The sequence below is a fragment of the Gymnoscopelus braueri genome, assembly GCF_963280865.1.
Source record: "Gymnoscopelus braueri genome assembly, chromosome: 10".
In the NCBI taxonomy this organism is placed as follows: Eukaryota; Metazoa; Chordata; class Actinopteri; order Myctophiformes; family Myctophidae; genus Gymnoscopelus; species Gymnoscopelus braueri.
The window spans coordinates 32298084-32322969 of record NC_137611.1 but is presented as its reverse complement, the minus strand read 5'-3'; the positions used below and the strand labels follow the sequence as shown (position 1 = coordinate 32322969).

The 24886-nt window shown below is 42.4% G+C and overlaps 1 protein-coding gene across 10 annotated transcripts in view; it reads right to left on the bottom strand.

Annotated features, from left to right (window-relative positions):
• The window catches only part of pde4ca (phosphodiesterase 4C, cAMP-specific a), a 75123-nt gene that overhangs the window by 4243 nt on the left and 45994 nt on the right, over positions 1–24886 (bottom strand). For 7 of the 10 annotated variants that reach the window (XM_080440443.1, XM_080440451.1, XM_080440446.1 and 4 more), the window contains 14 exons: positions 17270–17461; positions 14769–14813; positions 13353–13389; positions 11696–11769; positions 11259–11311; positions 10395–10507; positions 4805–4898; positions 3807–3979; positions 2854–2952; positions 2575–2739; positions 1785–1884; positions 818–972; positions 576–698; positions 40–222 (listed from right to left, as the gene is read on the bottom strand). In XM_080440443.1, the coding sequence (XP_080296569.1) occupies positions 40–222; positions 576–698; positions 818–972; positions 1785–1884; positions 2575–2739; positions 2854–2952; positions 3807–3979; positions 4805–4898; positions 10395–10507; positions 11259–11311; positions 11696–11769; positions 13353–13389; positions 14769–14813; positions 17270–17461 (1606 nt within the window). The remainder of the gene's footprint in view (positions 1–39; positions 223–575; positions 699–817; positions 973–1784; positions 1885–2574; positions 2740–2853; positions 2953–3806; positions 3980–4804; positions 4899–10394; positions 10508–11258; positions 11312–11695; positions 11770–13352; positions 13390–14768; positions 14814–17269; positions 17462–24886) is intronic. The other 3 variants (XM_080440447.1, XM_080440448.1, XM_080440445.1) reach the window with 2 other exon arrangements.

Genomic DNA, 24886 nt, shown 5'->3' with positions numbered 1-24886 from the left:
GAGTTCTGCATGAAGACCACAGTATAGCAGGGTCTGTACCTGGTTCTTCTCAATAGAGGCGTTGTGTTTGTCACACATGGGGCTGACCTCCATGCCCTTGTCTCTCTCCCTGTCACCCTGGGTGAAGAACTCTACCATGATGCGGTCCGTCCACTGCCGATAAAGCTCCAAGGGCTTTGTGGGGTTGCTCAGGTCCGCACAGTGGACCATGTTCTGGAGGACCTGGGCCAGGGTGACAATACAAGTTTGAACAAAGAATATGGACATCTTTACACGCAACATAAAACATCAGCAGTTTTGTGTGGAACAGTTAATTTTATATCAACAAATTGAACCACAGTGATTTATGAGTGACCTGACTGCTATGATTTTATGTCAGTTATTTTCACCCTGACCCTGTGAAGGTGCTGACTGACTAATCAGATAACAACGAATCAAACATGAATGAACGAGCAAGTGAGTGAATGAAGGAAGAAAAGAATGAAGGAATGATTAAGGAAGAAAAGAATGAAGGAAGGAAGGAAGGAAGGAAGGAAGGAAGGAAGGAAGGAAGGAAGGAAGGAAGGAGGGGTTACCTGTATGCGGTCGGAATAGTTGTCCAGCAGTAGCACTCCTAGACTGGTGACTTTTTTGGTTTCCACCATGGTCTTCAGGTCTGCCAGGAGGTTCATGTGTTTAGACATGTCAGTAGCCAGAACCTGCAGACACCAAAAGATTCATAGAAAAGAAGATACTTTAATTATTATTATTATTATTATTATATTACTGACTAAGATTTAAGTGGAACATTGCATTTAGCGTTCATAAGCTGTCTTACCATGTCGATGACCATCTTGCGCATCGACTGTTTCTGTTTCTTGCTGAGGTTCTGGAAGATGTCACAGTTGTCCTCCTGCAGCAGCTTGAAGCCCACAGCGAGGTGGTGGTTCTCCAGCACAGACGCGTCATTGTACATGAGGGCCAGCTCGGAGTCTGGAGACAACGCCGGTACAAGCATTAGCTAAATACTAGACCAGTGGTTCTCAATATGGAATGAAATGGAATGGACCCTTACAGGTCTGTAACCCCAAATTAGGATTTGTCTCAGAGTTAAATTAACACCAAGGTACCGGACCTGGGGCAATAGAGCTTTTGCTTTTGCTGCCCCAATCCTGTGGTATGCACTCTACAAAACTCTCAGAGATGCCCCCACCCTTCAAACCTTCAAAACCACCCTTAAAACCCACCTCTTCAATTATGCTTTACCCAGCTAACTCCACAGCCCCCCCCCCCCCATTTTTCATTCCACTGTTTTAATTGATTTGATTCCAGTCTTAGCCTTCTCTTAGTGTTTTTTCCCCCAATAAAGTTGTTTTTCTTTGATGTTTTCTCATACCCCCATGTAAAGAGTCTTTGGGTACTATATGGGTAGCTATAAAAGCGCTATATAAATTCGAGATATTATTATTAAGGTTTTTACAGTGTAGAATGGGGTCCAACAGAATACATTTTTAGCAAATGGGGATTCGTGAGTGAATGCATATCAAACTATGTCTCCTTGAAATAAAAAAAGGTGAGAATCACTGGACTAGACAAGTGTCCTGATACGCAGGAAGCACAGTCAAATGTAAAATCCCATGCTGGAACACACACTCGAACACGGTTATAGACAGGTGCCTTTGCACATGCGTGCAGTATGTTCATGGAATACATAAACCTCGTCCAAACACATGCACATACACACAACTAGAATTGCTAATGTTTTTTTTTTTTGTGCCTCTTTGTCTTTTTGTATCTCTACTCACTGGTGTTGATGAGGAACTGGTTGGAGACACCAGGGTGGTCAACATCATGGATAGCACTAGCAAACAGAGCAGCCAGGATCTCTAAATCAGTGAAGACAGCCTGCAACGAATCACACACAGGAAGGGATGTAAGACTCCATGGAAGTGCTCATCATGTTTACACAGGGTTCCATTTTCTGGGGGGTATGGAGGGGAGGACGATCCCCCCTCCTTAGGTCATTCATTTTTATGAATTTTTTAAAAGATTTTAGTTTTGGGCTTATTATGCCTTTGATAGTGAAGTGTATTAGACAGGAAATGGGGTAGAGAGATGGGGAATTACACGCACAGCAAAGGCTGTCGGGAACGGGACTCAAACCCGCGACACGCAGGTTTTTGTGGCATTGTAGCCTAGGTGCCCGGACCGCTACGCCAGCGATCCGGTGAGGATATGTTTTATCCCTGCTTTTGTTCAGACTGAATTAAATACATGCATTTCCTAAAGTGAAATGTAGACTGTCTGATGTTTGATATTTATGTTTATATCACATCACATCATATCACAATTTAATTCAAAATGTATGTTAACCACCTATTTTGGGCATTTACTTTATTCAAAAATAGCAAAAATAGCAGATCTACAAGCTCACAAGTTGCATCACAATGCATTGTAAGTTTGTAGACCTGCTATTTTCAGTATCTGATGTATGACAAAGTAAATTATATAGGGTTTAAGTGGTTAACAAAGCAAAACCTGGGTGCGTGTCTTAGTGAGTGGGCAGCATAGCATGTGTGCGGGTGCTCTGTGTACCTCCAGTGCGGGCGTGGCAAGCAGGACATGTGTAGACTGTGCTACGTCCGCAGCATGGATGTTGTTGTGGTAGGCAACGTCGGCATGGTAATGGTCCTCCAACGTCATCATGAAGGTGATGAAGGTGTCCGCTGGGATCTTAAACGACTTGAGCAGGTCTCGCTCCTATGCACACATGCAGGGCACCGACACGGTCAGTCAAGGTAAAAATAAAACTATTTGTTTATTGATTGCCTCATCCTTCCACTCACACATGCTGTGATTAATTCATTAATTTACCTGGAAGATGGTGTACATGGTGACTGTAAGTGGGCGGTTCCCGGAATATTCGGACACCTTGAAAATGTCCAAGCCCCACCGGTCGATGTCTTCCAACTCCTAACAGAGAACGAGAGGCATTGTTAGATGGACTAAAATCTTTCATCAGACATAGCAGAGATTTGTACATAAAGGGTTCCATAGCAATTTCATTAAGAAAAATTGGTGCCTGATGTGCATTAACTCTTTAACGCCAGCAATCATTTGAAAGGTGCGTCACGCCTTTCAAATTACTTAAAGCTGCCAACCTTTTTGTGCGTAAATAAAACATTATTTTGACCAATCTTTCGGGAAGAAGAGTATATTAATACAATATAACTAGCACAACTGCAGTGGTAGTAGTTGGTCTACCTGCTCTTCTGTTGAGAAGAAGCTGTGGTCGGGTAGGACCACTACTGGTTGACAAGAGGCATTTCATGAAGGTCAAATCCCAATTTATCCTCAGCCCAAACTGGATTTCCATTAGAGCTCAAAAGTAGACATTTTGGCACTTTGCACGGGGGACCCGCGCACCTGGGTCCAAAACCCGGGTAGGACATGGAAGTTACTTAAGCAGTTTTAAAGACATTTTGGCAACTTTTGCTAATCAGTAACTTATTCTTGAAAATGAATTTTTCATGAATTAGAATAAATGAATAAATAATTTCATTAAAAAAAAATTAAAAAGCTCACAACGCGTTGCATCGCGACGCGTTGTGAGCATATAGATCTGCATATAGATCTGCAATTGTCACAGAATAAATGAATAAATCATTTCATTTAAAAAAATGAAAAAAGCTCACAACGCGTCGCATCGCGACGCGTTGTGAGCATGTAGATCTGCTATTGTCACTATAGTTTGGGTCCTGGGGAGGCATCCAATTTCTCTTTTGGGTCTGGAGTTAAAAAGTCTGGGAACCAGTGCTCTACTGTACCTTAGCTAGGAGCCCCTCCTTGCTGGAGCTGACCCCAAAGCGAGGGATGGTTGACGGGGCGAGGCTGGGGCTGTGGGTGGCCTTCTTCACCCCGCTGATCTGAGACATGGGACGCTTCTTCTTGTCCTTCTCCTTGGTGGGAGGAGACATGATGTCCATGTCATGCTGCTTCTCTGTGGCACAGCAACACACATGGGCACGGTGTTACTGACACACCTCTGTGCTAACAGTTCTGTGCTATAGCCAAGTACCGTAGGCACATCATACATTGCATTTCATCACACAGAAGAGGAGCTTCGATATTTGCTTTTGAGTTTACACTTTGTTGAACCCATTAAAACAGGGAAAGCATCTGTGTCATTTTTCGATTTTAGCAATATATATACTACATTGGTTCTCAAAGTTTAATTTTATACTTTGGCTATTCAAAAATAGCAGATATACAAGCTCACAGCCGCATTATGAGCTTGTAGATCTGCTGTTTTTGAAAATCCTGAAAATGTGTGCAAATCTTTGAATATATACATTTTTTTAAAAGCCCTTTTGACTCAAATCTTTGCTTCTGGGGGGTCCTTGGAACAAAATATTTTGAGATGCAGGTCCGCGGCCAAATACATATAATTTTGGGGGGTCCTTGACATGAAAAGGTTTGAGCACCACTGGTAGCAACATATGTTTTTTTTCTAAGTTAGATAATAATATTCATACACAAAAGAGACTTTAGTTTAAGCTGATGGTTCCGGCATGAATGTTTTGGCTTATATTTGTATTAATGTATAGCTTTTCCGTCCTATATATTTACATCTTTCCAACCAATGAGCGCTTAGATCTAAAGGCAGCAACTACAAATTCCTCCTTATGATCTTTCTATATGATCACAGGAAAAAGACTGGTCTAGGAATCAAAGCTTATTCTGGTTGCTGTATTAGTACACAGTAATGTGTATATTTATCCATTTGTAACTCCGAGCGTGAGTTAAGGGCAAAAATGTACTTTACCAAGGAAGGTGCCAGAGATGTACTCAGACACCTGGTTCCCGGAGCGGCTGGTCTCTGACAGCTGGCTGAGCTCTCTGTTCAGCATCCTCTTGAACTGGGGGACACACAAACAGCACAAACACATGTATAATGTAACGTACAGTCACTTGTTGTTCAATGCAGGGTTGTCACAGTACTACATATGCAGAGACAACTTCCTTGAACCTCATGAACCCTAATGCAAACGTTAGGGAGATAAGGAACATCAAACTCCCACGATATGGAGACATTTACAAGATGTTAACCACTTAAACCCGACAGTACTGTATATACTTTGTTGTACAAAGAAGATCAGCAAGAGTAGCTGATCTACAAGCTCACAACATGGTGTGAGCTTGTAGATCAATGTTCAGTGTGCGGCACGTAGAAACTGCGCACAAGTTTGTAGAATCTACTTGACTACGCATTGCATGTGCCGCAGGGTGATTCCCAACTCTTGTCCTGTGCTGGAGAGCATTATCACTGGGAATTTGCTGAGCTCCACTGGAAGCTCAATAGAGCCTATAGGAGTCAGTTTCATAGCGGCAGATGTATTATGTAATCAGCATAAAGGAGGAGAGGAGATCCATACAGCGAAATACAAACAAGAGTCTGCCAGGAGAAGACACCCACCCACGCATCTACACAGAGAAGCTATACATAGACTAAGACTCTTGCACTACACGTGTGTGTGTGTGCGCGCGCGCGCGTGCGTGCGTGTGTGTGTGTGTGTGTGTGTGTGTGTGTGTGTGTGTGTGTGTGTGTGTGTGTGTGTGTGTGTGTGTGTGTGTGTGTGTGTGTGTGTGTGTGTGTGTGTGTGTGTTTGGCCATATGCATGCTCGTGTCTGCATGTGTACAGTATGAGTGTGCATGTACACATAAACTGGTGAATGGATATGAATGGACACTTGTGCACAGAGGAATGCATGACTGATTTGTTGCACCCAAACATACTGCATCTCATGTATTCACACGCTGTGTGTGCACAAATATAAGCAAATAAACACACGTATACTCACACATATGATTGCACCCCCCACATACACACACACACACACACTTTCTCACACACTTTCTCTCTTTTTCTGTCTTTCTCACACACACACACGTACACTTCCAAAAACAATTAATTCACAAATCAATGCAAAATCCTCTGTGTTAATTTATCCATGTGTAACTCTGAGAGTACACTCTGAGTGAAATTAACATTGAGGATTTGACAGTCTAGGTAACACAGTGAACGTTATTCACAGAATAAGCAACAGGCTGTCTCATCCCCTCCAACCCTGTCCAGCTCATCCCTTCTCTTACCTGAATGACAATCCACGACACAGAAATCAAGTAATTCACTTGAGGCATTTCAGCGCAAAGTCAAGCATGCCAGAAAAAAAAAAGAAAAAAAAAGAAAAAAAGGGAATGAGAGTTGAGGTCTCCGGTGGTGGGTCCTTGTGAAGGAGAGCGGCAGTGGGGACACTGTGTGCTACGTGTACTGCTTGCACGAGCACCTCCAAATCCACTGCAAACAGACAGTCCACTCTGCAAAGTGCTGGGCATCAACTCTGGAAGCTGTGAGCTGAATGGTCAGACGAACGCTTCAGGGATGGTGGAGCAACAGCAGGGTGAAAGAGGTGGATGAGAGGATGAGAGAGGATGAGAGGATCTGAGGATGCGAGGATGCCAGGCAGAGAGAGAAGTCACTCATGCCAGCCGCTCACTCGCTTCTCCCTCATTCACTCTCTTTTCTCTTCTCTGCCCGTTTTCATGTGTATGTATTATGTGTGTGTGTGTGTGTGTAAACAGAGTGCTTGAGTCTCCACCTCCTTACAGAGTGCCTAAAAATAGCAGCCAATCAGGCGGCTGCTGCAGCAGATGCTGAGTGAGCTAGTGAGCCTCCATTGGCTGGGGGATGTGCAAAGTGGGAGTGGCCGAGGGGTTTTGGTGGCGGGGGTCTGGCGATGCACCATGTGCACCAAGTTTGAAGAAGAGGGTACGGAAAAGCTTTGAATGAATGGGGGGGGGGGGGGTTCATTCATTGAGACAAAAATAAAAATAGTACACTATGTGCTTTAACAATGGGTACATGAACATTTTTCATAGGAGCAATGGTGATGAGTGAAGATAAATTAAATTGGAGATAAAGATCAGGGCAACTGCTATTTGACTCTGTGACACAATAATGCCTGACGGCCATGCAGAGTGGATGCGGCATGGATGTCAACAGCAAAACAAAACAAAGCTTTGATCTCACATTGCAAAGCTTGTTAAAACTGTGAATCACTGCGCCCGAGAACATCAACAAGTGGGAACAAAGCTCATTTCCTCAACTGAGCTAATTCAACATGATCCTTTCAAAGGCTGCAAACAGGTCACTTTCCTCTTCAAAGAGACTTATCAGGGGAGGTCAGTGGAGATTTACCAAGATGTTAAGCATTCGATGGGGCATCGGTGATGCAGAACTAATATTCAGTCTTTGTTCCCAAGTGTCAGAGTGGATAATTCTTCCCCACTGACGGAAGCTGCTCAATTGACTGATCTGCAGCAATTGAGGAGGGCGGGTTGGTGTGAACCTCCACGTTGCCGCCATGTGTGAGCCTGGCGCGTGCATGCAATAGTGCATGTATGTGGGAAGGCACACTCTACTGTATGTGCTGGGGAGGAAGTATGAGCCGATGAGTGTTGTAATGGGTGTGTCATGTGTGTTTGGAAGAGCGCACGTGTATCGTCGTGTGTGGGTGGTCTAATCACGGAATCACACGAGCTCCACTCGGCTGAGGAATCGGGAGATTCACAGACTGAAGAGCCGTGGATGGATGGATGGAGGAAAGAAGAATGGGCGGAGCAGAGCGGGGGGGGGGGGGGGGGTTGACAGTGGTGGGATGCTGTTTCATCCTCTGCTTGTTATCTCATCCTCTGCTTGTTACCTCATCCTCTGCTTGTTACCTCATTCACATTTTTCTATGAGGAGGGGGAAGGGTACACATGTGTGTGTGTCTTATATTCACATGCATGAAATCATCCCGTTCATTAATGGAGCTTCTCTCCAATCATCTGAGGGAAAAGGGATTCCATTCATATTTTCATGATGGGTTCTTTGTATTAGTGAGCATCCAGATTCACAAAAATGCTGATACAAATTACCAACATCTCTTGAAAATTAAATACAAATTGAGATGCATTTCAAGCAAACAGAAAAGCCAATTTAATGAAATCATGAAATGACTATTGCTGAAGTGCAATTAAATGCATATTCATTCTGAGATCATCACTTCTGAGCTAATTCATTGTTACTGAACCTGCTGTACTCACTGTACTTTGTTTAACTGTGTTTAACCACTTAAAATATGCTTTGTTGGCTGGAGTGGACCCACAGGGGTCTATTCCCCTCCTTTTTTCCCTAAACACTACGTGAATCTATTTACAAAAGTAGCCAATCTACAAGCTCACAACACGTCGCTACGCGACACATCGTGAACTTGTAGGTTTGCTACTTTGGCAGAATATTCATGTATTATGCCCAGAATGGGGTGGCTAGGGTTCATGTGTTTAATTGTGCTAAATGTGGCAATAATAAGTACATGACTAATACAGTATCAGCACCCCATGGGGCTGAATCACACAAAAGCCCAGCACGTGTACACTGTGGTGGGGCCTTGTCGTGAGCCTGGCTGTGTTCAGTTGTTTTGGTTAGCTGTTTACATTGTCGTTTGTTAGCTCAACTGAGTTCATGCTTACTCTTCTTTTTATCCTCTGGATAGCATCTGCTAAATGCCTAAATTGTACATTGTAATCTAATCTCATCTCATCTATTAAGTATTGCTTAATTAACTATTATTTAATTATTATTATTACTATTATTATAATTACTATTATTATAATTATTTACTGCCATTATCATGGCAGTAAACATTACATGTTTACTGCCATGTATTGTACTGGCTATTAGCACCATTGCACAGTACATTACATTACATTACATTACAGTCATTTAGCAGATGCTTTTATCCAAAGCGACTTACAATAAGTGCATTCAACATAGGTAGTCAAGAAAACTACTAATCAGCAGAAGTCTCAAGTGCATTCTCTTCTAAAACAAGCAACTAAGAGCATACCTAGCGCTAAGGTAAAAGTGCAATATCTCAGCTACCTACTTTCTTAAAAAGATGAGACAAATAGGAAAATCAAATGAGCAAGAGCTAAAACAAATAAGTGTATCAAATAAACAAGATCCAATAAAACAAGAGCTCGTACAAATAATTGACAACAAGTAGGCAAGGCTAAGAGGAAGGGTCAGGGTAGTGATTCCTGAAGAGGTGGGTTTTCAGCCTGCGGCGAAAGATGGGCAGTGACTCTACTGTCCTGACATCAGTGGGGAGTTCATTCCACCACTGTGGGGCCAGAACAGAAAAAAGCCGTGACCGTGTAGATCGGCCAGAAAGACCACTGAGCGACGGGGAAACCAGTTGCCCCGAGGCGGCAGACCGAAGTGGGCGGGCAGGGGTGTAAGCCTTGACCATAGCCTGGAGGTAAGAAGGAGCTGTTCTTTTCACTGCCCTATAGGCTAGCACCAGGGTTTTAAACTGGATGCGAGCCGCTACGGGGAGCCAGTGGAGAGAACGGAGAAGGGTAGTTGTGTGGGAGAACTTGGGGCGGTTGAACACCAGATGAACTGCAGCTTTCTGAGCAAGCTCCAGAGGTCTGATGGCAGACACTGGGGCACCAGCAAGGAGGGAGTTGCAGTAGTCCAGGCGGGAGATGACAAGGGCCTGGATGAGCACCTGCGGTGCCTTCTCAGTGAGGAAGGGGCGAATCAGTAGCCCCATGTTGACTTGTGGCAGCGTTTGCTGCCACAAGTACTGCAGTTTGTACTGCACCACGAAGCATATCATACACAAAAGAGACTGAACATTAAGTTGCAGCTCATTGTTCCCTCATTGCATCATATGGTATGGTTATAACACTATATATAGTACACTGTATATGATTGTCGTCGCTGTTGGGCAGAAACCTTGTATGTCCAAAACCGTTGTTTTTAAGCAAATGGGAAAAAAGAACCAGTGGATGTGTTCCAATGAATACTATGTAGTTAATATTTAGTCACAAGCTCTTGTTAATACTTTTCATTGGTTAAATACTTATGAGGAGAAAAGGATGTCTGCACACTGTATAACAGTAACAATAATATTATAACAATAATAATAACGAAACTAGCAGATCTACAAGCTTCAAGATGTTTTGGCCATTATCTCTGGAACGGAAGGTCCAATCTGCTCAGTTCAAAGCTTGTTGGATGCGTGACTTTGAGGACATTAAGACGTAATAACACGTAATGACACCTTTTCGGGTTATTTGGGTTTTTTAGGGGAGGCGAGATCTTAGTTGGGCAGGCGACCGCCTGCCTTGCCTCTACAGTGGGTACGCCACTGGACAACACAGAAATGTGTGTGGGAAGGAACTAATTGGCATAACAACTAAATTGGGGAGAAAAATGTGTAAAAAAAGGTGTAAAAAAATATTTAGATACAAGGTTTCTGGCAGACAGCAACAATACACTGTCCTGCATTATCAGTAGTACCTTGTTAGATGCCATCTCACTGACGGAGTGACGTGTCTTGAGGGTCTCCAGCTGCTCCAGACACCAGTCCAGTTCATCCAGTGTCTCTATGCCGAGCTGCTGGTGAGGTTCTTCTGTCACACAACACACATCAAGGTATTATGGGATGGTTGTGCCTCTCACAGCACATTTCAAACCTTCTTTAAACCAGGGGTCTTCAACGTTTTTCAGGCCAAGGACCCCTTAGCTGAGAGAAGGATGAATCAGGGACCCCCAGTATATTTTCTAAAATCGTGTTGCATATTATTCAGCTTTTTCATAGATAGCGTAATCGACTTGTTTGATAGCACTATCATCAGCGTTGTATTATGTTGGATTCATGTTTGTGTACGTATTTTCTAACATTTAAGCACTTAAACCCTCAATAGTAAAACTTTGGCTCTGTCCTTTTCCCCAAAAAATATCTACAAGCTCAGGCTTTGAGCTTGTAGATCTGCTATTTTCTGTGAATGTTCCCCCAGAATAGGGTTCAAGTGGTGAATGTAAAAAAGTTCTTATCACACAAAGTCGAATTGGCTGTAGTAACTTTGAGGACCCCCCCTCCCGAGGAGTCCAGAACCCCTGTTGAAAACATCAACTTGATGTTCAACTATGAGCTGAGATCCATTAATATTGACTCTCCACATGAACAAATGCTGTGACCAGCCAGCCAGAACAAGACTTAAAGTTGCTCATTTGTGCCCCCGCACTGCATGGTAAACACGGCAGAAATTAAATGAATAAAAACTTGGTTGTGCACCCGTGTCGTACACCAAGAATAGCATATCAGCTATTTTTGGTGTGCGACACGATGCAGAACCAGGCATGATACCAACACTGACTGACCTGCCAGGCTGGTCTTGCACATGGATGGTGGGTTGCTGCCTGAGGTACGCGTTCTGTGGATATAAAACCATCCAGGTGTGTGTTAATTAATTCTTGATTCTTGTGTGGGTGAGTGCAAGTATACAGTAGGTCATGCAACAGTTAGAAATGTGCCTTGTTTTTGGAATAATTTGTATATGTTTGTGTACAGGAAGCACATTAAGTTTCCATGTGCATGATATTATGAAATGTGTTCAACAAATAAAGCTCAGACTCATGACTTGAGAATGAGCCCACAAATAAATGTGATAACTGTATGCAGCCCCTGTGAAAATACTGCATATACCATTATCAAAACATGAAATGAAGAGCTACTAAACAGACTAGATTATGGGAGTAGAGATGATCTGCTTTTATTGGCCTGAGCACATGCTGTGTATTTCCTCTAATGAACATACTTGCTGGCTGTGCGATCCTGCTGGCCGGTGATCACAGCGAAATTACTCCTCACCGTCCTCAGGCTGGCAAGGACCTACAGGTTCATAAAATACATTAGGGCTTTACAGCTGGAACAGCATACACAGCAAAATGTAAAGTGTTCTAAAAATGGAACCTTACGGATCAATTTAAACACTTTTAGAATTAAACGAAGTGAACACTCTGGATATTACTGTACATGTACAGTACATGACTTGATGTAGCGGTGGTGTTTTACTTCCACTTAAAGACGGGGTGCCGTGATTTTCAGTGATCCCCCCCCCCCTAAAACATAATCATCAGGTATTATGGTTATACTAGGAGGAAGATTTTTTTCAAAAAAGTGTACAGAAATTGTTAAAATTATGTTTTTATGTGGACACGCCTCCAGTTCATTAAGTATACCTGGTTCTCACCTTAGCACCTCCTCCACCACCGTAGCACCACCCACCTGTCCTAGTCCCTCCTCCTCCTCATGCCCACACCTGTTGTGTTATGATAATGAGGGGGAGGGTATGTTTTTACTATGTAACTAAAGCGCTGTTTTTCTATTGGCACGTTTGACCCTCAAGGTTTCAGCCTCCAGGTAGAAACTCAAAATAGTCAGAGAAGACATAAAACACCATAAAAACACTTAATGAAGTTCTATCAACCTCATAGACACATGAAAAACAGAAAAAGTGCAAAACCATGGCACCACCTCTTTAAGGCTTATATTCCGTACGTACTTTGTCATATGACAAAGAGTGAAAATTGCTGGTCTACAAGCTCACAACGTGTGACACAATGTGAGCTTGTAGATCTGCTGCTGTCACTATTTTGGAAGACTTTGGAATTTTTTAAAAGGTCTCCTGAAAATGTTAACTAAAATGACACACCCAAAATAGGGACGCTCATGTGGGTAACAGCAGCTTGTGAGCCTACAGTATCTCTATAACAGAAGAGAGGTAGTGGTGCAGTGGTTCAGACTAGTTTTGAGTTCTGTCAGGTAGTTCATTGCAGTCACCCGTCCCTCATAGATGGTTAGATTGAAAACCGGCAGTACTTTCTGGGTCCCAATGATCACATGTTGAAGAATCTTTGCTCTATGGCATTTTGACTTGGCATGTTTATACTGTAGAGTAGACAAACGAGATGGGTATTTTTCATGCTGCAAACCTTTAGGCCTGCCCTTTAAATCACAGCTGAATTAACAGTTGGAGTGAAACATTTTCATACGAGAGGAGCTAAGGGATGTTCTTTCATTCAGATCTGTCAAATAGAGGGATGGTTTCACTTCATTTGTCTGAAACAAGTTCAAGAGGTTCCTAATATGAAATGCAGGCGAGCCTCCGAAACCCGATATTCTGGCTTTCATCCTGTAGTGCAAGCATACAGTACAGTACAGTACAGTACAGTACAGTACAGTACAGTACAGTACAGTACAGTACAGTACAGTACAGTACAGTACAGTACAGTACAGTACAGTACAGTACAGTACAGTACAGTACAGACCCAGGACGTCTCTCTCCCTCTCTTTCACTCTCCTTCAGGGGTTTTCTTTCAACAGTTTGATATTTATATATTTATTCATGATGAGTTTGGAATTCACTTATTGACACTGAATTACTGTAACTGGAAATGTCGCAGAGCACTCACCTGTGCAAATGGCGTTACAATCATGTCTTCTGTGTGTCTAGAATAAAGGAACAAAACACACATGGAAAAGGCACTAATAACAATGAAGAAAACAAACAAATGTTTAAAGGTAATAAACACCTTTTATATAAGCTACATAAAATTAAGTTATGATGTTTCAGCGATGCCGATTATGGATTTAGCGATCAAGCCAATGGTTAATCGCTCAGTGTAGCTAGCCTAGCCATTCGAAATTGGCAAACATCGAAGTGTACATTGGTGTACGATAACATTTTGTAGTCCATCCAAACAGTGACAGAGGATCAGCGCTATAGCGAATCCCCCGAAACTTGACGTTAGACAAGATCAAGCCGTGACAATACAGATCACATGACGGCTGCCATGTCACCAGCGTCTCAGAGCATTGGGAGTGCTGATCTACATGGCCTTTTTACCGCTCAAGACTTTAACCACATAAACCCTTTATGGTTGACCGGAGTCCCTCAGGACTCTATACAAGTGTCTTTTCTGTCTTCGCTCTACATTACATTTCTTCGACCGAAAATAGCCGATCTACAAGCTCTCAACGCGTCACGTTGTGACACGTTGAGAGCTTGCAGATCTGCTATTTTCTGTGAAGGTTTTTCCCCGAATACACGTATGCTGGGGTTTAAGTGGTTAATAGCCTCACAAAACATCAATCCACCAAAACACATTTATTAACCACTTCAACCTCGAGTTAAATGAACACTGAGGGTTTTTACTGTGTCCTATAATTATCTACAGCTCTGACACAGTGCTACGTCAGTTATGTCCAGGGCGGATAGCTGATCAATCAGCCTGTAAACGATGAGAGGCTCATATGGTTACCAGTGACCCTTCCTCAGCACTCACCACTCTGAAAAACTGCAGATTCATGGCCAGGCCAAACACAAATATATCATGCACGGCACATCTAAAGCCTGATTTCTTTACTGCGTCGTACGATGAAAATAGCTGATCTACAAGCTCGCAGTGAGCAGCACGTACTGTAAATCTGCTATTTTCGGCACACGAAACGGTCGTATGACAGAGCATAAATTAGGCATTAGGGTCAGTGAGGTATAGGGTGGTGGGTGGGTGGGAGGATGAAAGGGTGTGGGTGTAGGTGATGTTGGCAGGGGATTTGCAATAAAGTGTTAAACTGCTAAAAATAATAGCAAATAAATAGAAGACACGAGTGTTATGTTGTCTCTTGATTAAAAAGGACATGCAGGAGAAAGCATATTGTTTGCTTTAGAGATATTACTCAGGAACAATCCAAAGGGGTTCATTTTAAGTCACTTCTGTCAGGGGAGAGGTAAGAAATGGCTCTAAAACCACATAGAAGAAGGGATGCAGGGAACAGGCCTTTCTGTTGTTTTTTTTATTTTAGGCATTTTGTAGTTTTCTCCTCACCGAGATGACAACCAGTTGACCTCCCAGTGCTTCAAGCTTTCTTCCCTTCAAAACAGATAGGGAGGAGGAGACCAGCAGTTTAATTTCACCAAGCCAGAGAGGTGTTTAGACAGGATGAGGAAGGGGGACTATGGGCTTTGGGACACACTGGAAAAAACAAACAGCCAAAAGAAAAGAAAAATATCCTAAAACACAAAAAAGTGGCCTTTTCTTTTTTCAGAGTCCTCATAATCTTAGTGGAGTAGAGTTGTCATGCGAGCGCTCCACGATGGAAACAACAGCTGGTTGCAGTAATAAGGGGCCTGTCAAGGAGTAGAGGGTGTTGGGTGGTGTCTTTTCCAAAACCCACACCATTGAGCAGTTTAATATTGCATTATGTGCTAATAAAAAATCAAGAGACAGGGAGGGAAAATCATGCAATAACGGACTTGAGAAATACTTCTTAGTGGCGTATTTTTACTGGATTGCTGCCGGCTTCGCGTAAACTTGCTTCACCGAATTGGTTTTGAAATGCGTGTGAGAGAGAGAGAGAGAGAGAGAGAGAGAGAGAGAGAGAGAGAGAGAGAGAGAGAGAGAGAGAGAGAGAGAGAGAGAGAGAGATAGAGAGAGAACAAACAGGCTCAAACAGTGAGCTGCTATGGCTTCAGAGTTCGAAATAGGAATCCACAGCAAGGGCCAAAAAGACTAATTTCAAATAGGAATCTTAAGGTGGAGACCAAGACATGATTCAGCTTGTGAGGCGGCCAGCTCACCAAACCATGTACCATATGACCCCCCCCCCCTCTCCTTCCAACATGGGCTGAAGCTGATTCCACATTACCCCCCCAACAGATAATTCCATATGAACACCCTCCCAACATGGGCTGAAGCTGATTCCATATGGACCCTAGCATACCCACTACACTGCAAACTCCTGAGTTTGAATTCAACTCAGAGTCAGTAGTGTACAGTGGGTCTAAATAAAAAGGCAAATGAGAAACAGACTAGAACGTCTCCTGAGGGGAAAACATAGTCATGTTCTATTGAACCAAAACAAACATCTCTGTGCTAGTTTAATCCCTTGTGTACAAGCTTTGGTCTTGATTAACTTGTGTTGATCAAACAATGTATCATGAAATTCAACAAAGAGCCTATGGGACCAAGGGCTTCTGCCAGATATCTCATGCTGCACTATAAGAGATGAGATAAGACAGAGAGATACGGTCAACTCACTAATAGGTTTTATATGAAACCCTATATACTTGGTTGACCGGTGTCCCCCAGGGGTCTATAATTGGTCCGCTTTGCTTTGTTTCCCTCTACACCAACTCTATTCGCTGAATATAGCTTATCTACGCGCTCACAACGCATTGCAACATGGCGCATTGTGAGCTCGTAGATCTGCCATTGTTGCAGAATGTTCGCCTATTCTCGTCTGATGTTCGCCTATTGTGAAATGCCCAGAATAGGGACGCTACGGTTCATGTGGTTAAACTCACGTTCATTCATTTTCGACACAGCCTAAAACCTGATGAGAAACATGTGCTTTGGCAGTTTTGAGGTCCTTGCTACCAGCACTTTTTTCCGGTATAATCTGCAGTCATATCCACATACACATACATGTCATTTTATTGGAGAATCAACAAGGTTTTATTACCCAAGGTTTGACTGAGTATGACGTACACAGTCAAATGACTGCCATGTGAATAGTCTATTGACATCAGTGTATTCTCAAGTTGCAAATGTGCAATTCCTGTTCATGTTGCAGATCCAGGTCTGTGCAGACCAGATGGGCAAGCATTTTTTAAATTATGGATGCACATGTAAATAAAGTATCAATTACAATGGAACTACAGCTGTACATACTATGAGGGTTGATTTTAGGTAAGTGAGAGAAGAATGGTATGAACAGAAATGTGGATGGAGTGAAAACAGTGATATCATCATCAATTAGTAACGATATATCAACCGTGACAATACAGTAACACTGAGAGGTAGGGGGACATTTCTGCACACACAAGACCAAGCACACCATTGCACCCTTTGTCACATATTTGAACAAAGGCACAATCTATCTGTCTGTCCTCGACATATCTTTAGAACATTCCGACCTATCGACAGGCTTGGTGAGTGTTTCCCAAGGGAGAAATCGTCGGAACAGCGGTTGTCCAAAAATCCAAACATCTCTGTATCTGTCTGTGTGTGTCCTTTATGGCTATATATGAAGGTCCCTGATGCCATCAATATGATGCTATGGTACTGACGTCATAGACTGGCTTCTAAGTATTATGATAATGTACTGCACAAAGTACCCTGATTACGGGTACAACGGGTACAATGGGTATTGCATAACCGGAGCGACATACGTTCCCAAAGGGAATCGCGTTCCCAACAGGCATCGCCCGAATCTACAAAAAGACAATCATTGTACCCTTTGTTTATTATGTCAAATGATGTACGAGAAAAATGGCTGCCATGTAAACACGATCAATAAATCGTGCTGAATAAGACAAAGGGCTTACAGGTCACTGGCAGTGGAGGAGTTTCTGGAGGGCGCCTTGGGCGAGAGGTCGAAGTCGGAGTCGGAGCGGTACAGGAAGGACTCTCGTCGCTGGCTGTGGGGGAAGTTGGCCTGGATGACCATGCCTGAGCCAGGACTAGCATGGGGGTCCAGGGGACTACGACCCACTGACAGCCCATTCTCCACATCGAAACTACAGAGGAAAGACAGAAATAAAAGACAGACAAGCAAATAAGACAGAAATCTTACTCAATTAGCAGCAGGGTTAGGGGTTTTAAAGCAGTGTTTTTTTAAACTTTTTGTGCCTAAGGCACACCAATGGGCAAGTCAAAATCTCAAAGCACACCTGTAATCATAGTGAAAATAGCCGACTTACACGTTCAAAACGTGCGACACAATGCGCTATTTTCCCTATTTTTCGAAAATGCCAATAATGACATGCCCAAAATAGGAAGGCCTAGTTGAAAGATGTTAAAATACTTTTTGAACTGAATTAGAGGACAGAATAATTATTTATAGCGGCATTGCATTCATTAGCACAGTGTAAGACAAGATACAATATACTGTACATACAGTATGACACAGTCTAATACCATGAATACTAGAATTAATAAGTTGGACAGTGGCACAAGCCCATGTGAAAATCCAAAGATTCATGACAGTCACTTGTTTCAATAGAAGCTGTCTTTGTTAACCTATGAACCCTAGCGTCCCTAATAGGTGGCAAAAATAGGCAAACATTTGCTGAAAATAGCATATCTACAAGCTCACAATGCGATCGGCCATTGATGAGATTTGGTGTAGATATAAGAAAGGAGGAGGCCAAATATAGACCTCTGTGGGACACCAATCAACCAAATACCTGTGCAGTATAATACAGGTATAGGGTTGAAGTGGTTAAATCATCATTCATCAGTGTAGGAGTCATTCCCCTTTAGAATATGAATTCTACACATTCTCCAAGACGCACCTGCTTTTGTGGTTAATAAATTAAACATACAGTAGGCCTACCTGCAGCACCCATGCATGCATTACAGAACCGCAGCAATCAAATCACACATTGTTTCTTGTGACTTTGGACTTTTGACCATACAATCTATATTTGTGAATTGTTCTCTTGAAAAAGCTACCAACTGGAAAATCGAGGGTTTTTGAGAGAAAGGAAACTACTGTATAAGCAGAAAAGAATAGAACCTTAAAAATACCACAAGCATTCATCATCACCCAGAACCTTTTCAATGAGAGGTCATTTAGCCATACAACAGGAAGTACTGTAATTCACAAGGAAACTCTCAACAGCACCAATATAAACCACAATGAGCTAAAAAAGAAAAAGACTTGCGTGTTGGAGAGGGATATAGGCAGACACACAGATGTGAACTTTGTCAAAAAGCATTTATGCAGTTAAGTATGACAATACTACAGTATTTCACACGATGTGAGCTTAAAATAAGCATTTAACATTTGGAATGTGTCAAAATTGGGTGACATTGAAATTTGGTTGTGGCTGCAGACTTCAGGAAAAGAAGCGTGTCTGTGTATCACATTGAGTGCCTCATCAGTAGAGCCAGACTTGTTTATAAATTAATCGTTTTTGATGATATATAGGGCATTATTTTACTTTTCTTTTACAACATCTGCAATTATGCAGCTGATGTGTCCCGATTACATATAGATCTACAAGCTCACAATGCATTGTAGATCTGCTATTTAATTCTTATTTTTTAATAGGGCTTAAGTGGTTAATTAATGAAATGCAGTTGATGTTTGTATTTTATATTTACTTTGGTATGGTTGTTCATTATATAATTCAAATTAAATGTTATTTTCATACTGAAGTTTAATATATATACTTAATTAAAAAAAACTCCCATCAAAAAGTTATGTGTGTTTCTTTTCATTTATTTTCACAAGTAGAAAATCAATCTAAAATGAAGCACTTTATCATTTGACAAATTATCGTTCAAAACATCGATAATCTGTGGTCTATGACACAATCTGGCATCAGCCGGGCTCTACTCATCTGATCTTAACATAGTATTTCACAGAACAGACGTCTCATCCTCCACTGAAACAGGATAGAAGGAAAACAGACACACTCCCGATACCTCTCAACCACAATCACATCACTTCCATCATCCCTCATCTAAGAAACCACTCGAGGGCCACTTGAGGCAAGCTGTCAGCTTCTGTGGTAGAGAAAATCAATTACAACACGGGCTAAATCGAATGCTATACTCATAAAGAGCAATGGATGGATGTGTATGATTGACATAACAGAGCATTGACAAAGGTTTAGCATTGTGAAGGACCTGCTTTCACCCACGGTATGAATGGCTCACAAGATCCCATGCAGAGAGGGAAAGAGTGTGTATACCTGCAAACATTTGGAAGATAACTGTGTGTGTATGTGTGTGTGCACACACACACACACATGCACGCACGTGCGTGTGTGTGTGCATGTGTCGGCGTGCATGTGGATGCATGCCACTGTCCCTTTATGTATTAGTATGTGTAGAAAGGAACTGTGGGTGGACTGCAAGTTTAAAAATAGCATCAGGGTATTGACGTGGGGGCATGTGAGCATAGGGCTAAAAATAGCCTGATGTTCAGGTGAGGAGTCCCTCCCGATCGAACATGATCCAACTACAGAGAGAGGTGAGACAAATAAAGGCCCGGCGGGGCCATTTCTTTACAGTCTGGGCACGTTGCAGGCAGCCTTGATCCACATCTCTATTTTCCCACAGCCTCTGAGCTGAAACGCAAACCCCGGAGAACCTCTGTCAGCCTGCAGCTCAACTTGGCAACACGGCACCTTCTCCAAACAATCTGATGAACTCCAGAGTAGAAATAGATGCTTTAGCAAAACAGCCATTAGCAAAACGTGGAGAATTTTGGACAAGGCGAATGCTAAGGCACGCAACGCAGTCCTGTGCTCAAATAAATACAGTGGGGGAAGTGAAGTTAGAAGCCCAATACAAATAAAATTATGAGTGCCAGTGTGAATAGTATAAATGATGGCTAAATATGATTAGATCACTTATCTGACACTTGCTCTATATAGAAAGCCCATGAGCCAGTGGTGTAATGACTGGCAATTAGGGCTGGGAAATTAACCGGAAAATAACTAAACCGATATTTAGAACTAATAACCAACTTAATCTCGCTCGATTATCGAAAAGTTTGAAATAATCGTGATATTTATTTGAAGTCATATCGCCCAGCCCTACTGGAAATATATTTAGAGGCGGAGGGTCACACTGGGTGAGGGAAACCGACAGCAGCTCATAAGCGGACCGACCCAAGTGAACAGTTGAGCTGTTACCACAATTACAGCGTGTGACTCCACCGAACGACTTCCTGTTCCACGTTTTAGTGCTTGTGAAAGCATATTGGGCCTTTTCACATCTTCATTGACTTTTATCATTTCATTTTATGATGTCTGCAGCCCCACACTGTTTCACAGGCACACTGCAATGCAAATCAAACAGTATGCCTTCACCAGACACCACTTTCATCCCTATATCTCTATCCCACTACCATCACCCTCCACTGCATCTCTCCCTCTCTTTCTCTCTCCCTCTCTCTCTGTGTGTGTGTCTCCCTGTCTCTCTCCATCTCTGTCTCTCTCTCTCTCTCTCTCACACTCTCAGCTCACGCTGCCTGTGATGCTGCAAGACGATGGTGTGTTATTGGCTGTTACGTAACACGAGCTGAGCAGAAGCCCCCATCCCGCCATTCATGTGATACATACTCTGACTGCGCTATACATAGCCAAGGAGGGAGTGAGGAGAGAGACAAACACACAGACAGAGAGAGAGAGAGAGAGAGAGAGAGAGAGAGAGAGAGAGAGAGAGAGAGAGAGAGAGAGAGAGAGAGAGAGAGAGAAAGGCAGGATGAGGAAAGAGAAACAGGTAAATGAGATTTAGAGGACAGAAGAGGAGGACACACTGTTCTTTGCGGTGATGTGTCCTGTGTGGCCGTGCTGGCATTGAATACAGCTACAAAGCAAAATCCTTTAGTGTTCACTTAATCTGCAAGTTAAATTTACACTCAGGATTTTACAATGCAGGGCGCAGGTCTGAAAATATATGAGTGTGTATATGTGCGTTCCGGGGCTCGACCATCCATCCTTCTATCCCCCCATCACTGCCACCTCTCTCTCTCTCTCTCTCTCTCTCTCTACTCCCTAATGATGCTGAACCCTGTGATGTAACCGCCTCATCCCACTGTACACCCGTTGCTATTTTTACATCTGCGTCTGTGTTTCTGTCTCTCTGCAGGCTAAATTTAGCCTCCACGAGTGTGGAGGGTAGACGGAGAGAGAGGCAGCTCCACAGCTAAGAATAGTGGTCCAGGTGGAGAGTGGATTTTCTCTCTCTCTCTCTCTCTCTCTCTCTTTCTCTCCTCCAGCCTTCTCTCTATCCACAGTGCAGAGAGCGGAGTCTTCCTTCCATCCATTCATGAATATTTATGGGGGGTTGCTATTTGAAGCTGATTCCGAGCTATATTTAGAGGGCGCATCAAAATATATCCACCCACGTCTTTCCCTCGCTGTTTCCCTCGCTCCAAGTTCTCTCTCTCTCTCTCTCTTTGACTGTTCTGACTTCTAAGTAGGGGAGCATGTGCATTCTTTTGATATATTCATCAAGTTGGACTGTTTATCTTTCACTTTAGTTGTATCAAAGACTAACACGCGTGCGCACGCACACGCACACACACACACACACACACACACACACACACACACACACACACACACACACACACACACACACACACAGTGTGGTAATTAATGTCATTACGGTCAACATGTTAACTGAGAAAAGATGCATGAATGATCAGGTTTTATAGTCACACACAAATAAGATAATAACATATGCACTCTATAGCTGCATTTCAAGTCCAAGTCAGAGGAGTTAGTTAGTGCATAATTATAAACCATAAAACCCCAGAGACTATGGACAAATAAATAAGAAGGTTTCCTTTTTGTATTGATTTGAAAGTATTGATCCTATGGGCAGATGCGTCAGTTGACTATGCAGTTTTCATATTACTTCCAATAAATGGCATCAGTTGCTTTTATTCTGTATTCATGCACAGTATAATCTGCAGTGTTTATTTGACTCTGAGAGCTGCACGGACCCGTACAAATTGTCCACTCTTACAGCTAAATTCAGTGGTGGATGTTCAAGAATAGTGAAAAAAGCCGATCTACAAGCCCTCATCGGCTATTTTCACTATATTTGATATAGGGCTTAAGTGGTTAATTCGCAATATATTTATGTACCTTTTGGGTCCCTTCCAAGAAATGTAGTGGAGTCAAAAGTAGAATATTTCTATTTAAATAGTAGCAGAGTCATCAGCTTGGAATAAACATAAACAAAAACAAAAAAACGAATACTCAAAAAAATTGTACAGTACAGTACTCAAGTAAATGTTCTGTACTTAGTTACATAGTTACTGTCAGTGTCCACCACTGGCTGCAAAGAATCCTGTAAAAATGTTACACTCTGCAGTTACATTTCCACTGAGGATTGAACTGAGTGAGTGTTGACTTAAGGTCTTTCCAGCAACACCTGCTTCAACACTAAATACCATTACAAACATTCACACCTGGGATCTGCCCTCTACAACAACACAACACTATTGTACACAGGCGTGAATAAGCATGAACTATGCAAACGCTAAATATGTCAACAACGGTATTAAGTGCTCTCCCAGGGGTCTAAAGCAGTAGTTCTCAACATGTGGGTCGGGACCCCCAGGGGATCCCCACATGATTTGGGGGGGGGGTCCCCAGATGACAGTGAAGTGACAGTTTAAGGACTTTTAAGACCTTTTTAAGACATCAAAAAGAAAGAAAGAAGGGGAAAAAAAGGACTGCATCAAAAGTAATCAACAAACTATACCATAAGAACTGGTCAAACATTAGCCAAATTAATAGTCAAATAATATATAGGCAAACATTTTGAAAATAGTCGATCTACAAGCTCACAACGGCTCTCAAGTTACCACTGGTCTAAAGCCGGATTTTGTTATTTATACTTAGTCGTACGATGGTGTCCCGTGCAAAAAAAAATTGCCGATCTACAAGCTCACAAACACATTGCGATGGGACGCGTTGTGAGCTTGTTGATTTGCCATGGGACACCGTCGTAAGACGGAGTATAAACTGGCCAAAGGGTCACGGTTCAGTTTTAGCACGGCAGTTGGACCTGACAGGAAGCTCCCATAGAGCCGTAAATGTCTGGGCTTTTTATATAGAAAAAAACCCTCTCCATTGTCTGGCAGTTTTTTACACAGCAGCCAGCCTCATCCACACACCCATGTTCTCTCTGCTTCCCTGCCTGTAGCTCTCTCTGTCCTGTCAGCCTCAGCTACATCCATATGACACAATTGAACAGAGCAGAAAGGAGGGAAGTCTAATCTAAAATAACCATGTTGATTGGGAGGGTGATGTTCAGGCAATTTATATATATACAAATGTATACACACACACACACACACACACACACACACACACACACACACACACACACACACACACACACACACACACACACACACACACACATATATATATAATATATATATATATATGTATAATATAATATACTAATATAATATACTATTAGAACAAAGGGATTCTACCTTAAACGGCCAGTCCGGTGCGTCACAAGAGTCAGGTGACTCCGAGGAAGGTCGAAAGACCCAAACGTCAGTTTTATCTGTTTTACTTGCACCGAAATAAATAAAAGGCCTAAACTGTCCATGTTGCTCCAGCGTTCTCTCTTCTACAATATACTATTACTTCTACAAATGCAAAATCTTCATCGTTTCGCAAGTTTATTTTAAGTAACAATGTGGCACAGTTTACACATTTCTTTATTCACTTTTAAACATAGTACATACTTTTCTTAGTTAGTATTGTTTGATTTTCACACTTACTTTGGCAATGTAAACACATGTTTTCTCATGCCAAACTGAAATGAATTGAACTACCTAAGACAGAGAGAGAGAGAGAGAGAGAGAGAGAGAGAGAGAGAGAGAGAGAGAGAGAGAGAGAGAGAGAGAGAGAGAGAGAGAGAGAGAGAGAGAGAGAGAGAGAAATAACTACTGGTGAGAAATGCGGGCTCTACAGTGGCTGGCTATTGTGTGAGTTCTTCAAGTAACGTCGGGTCCCTCTACTGGGCTTGGGTGAAATCACAAGAGCTGGTTAATTACAGGACTCAGCAGAATGATGGTAACTTACACTTACTACAATATATCTGATGTGTACATGTAGAGACACAATACTGATCAAGCAAGAAGTTAGAACAAAACCACACCACAGCCAGAATGCTGCTAAAACACATTTTGTTTCCTGTGGAACTTGGTCACATAATTGTTCATGTACATAATGAGATTATTCACTTCAACAGACTATGTTAAACCACTACTTCCTCTAGTACTATTTTTAAAAACAATGCACTGGACTAAATATAAAATGTACTTACATTATGTACACACACATGCATGCACGCACGTGCACGCATACACACACACACACACACACACACACACACACACACACACACACACACACACACACACACACACACACACACACACACAC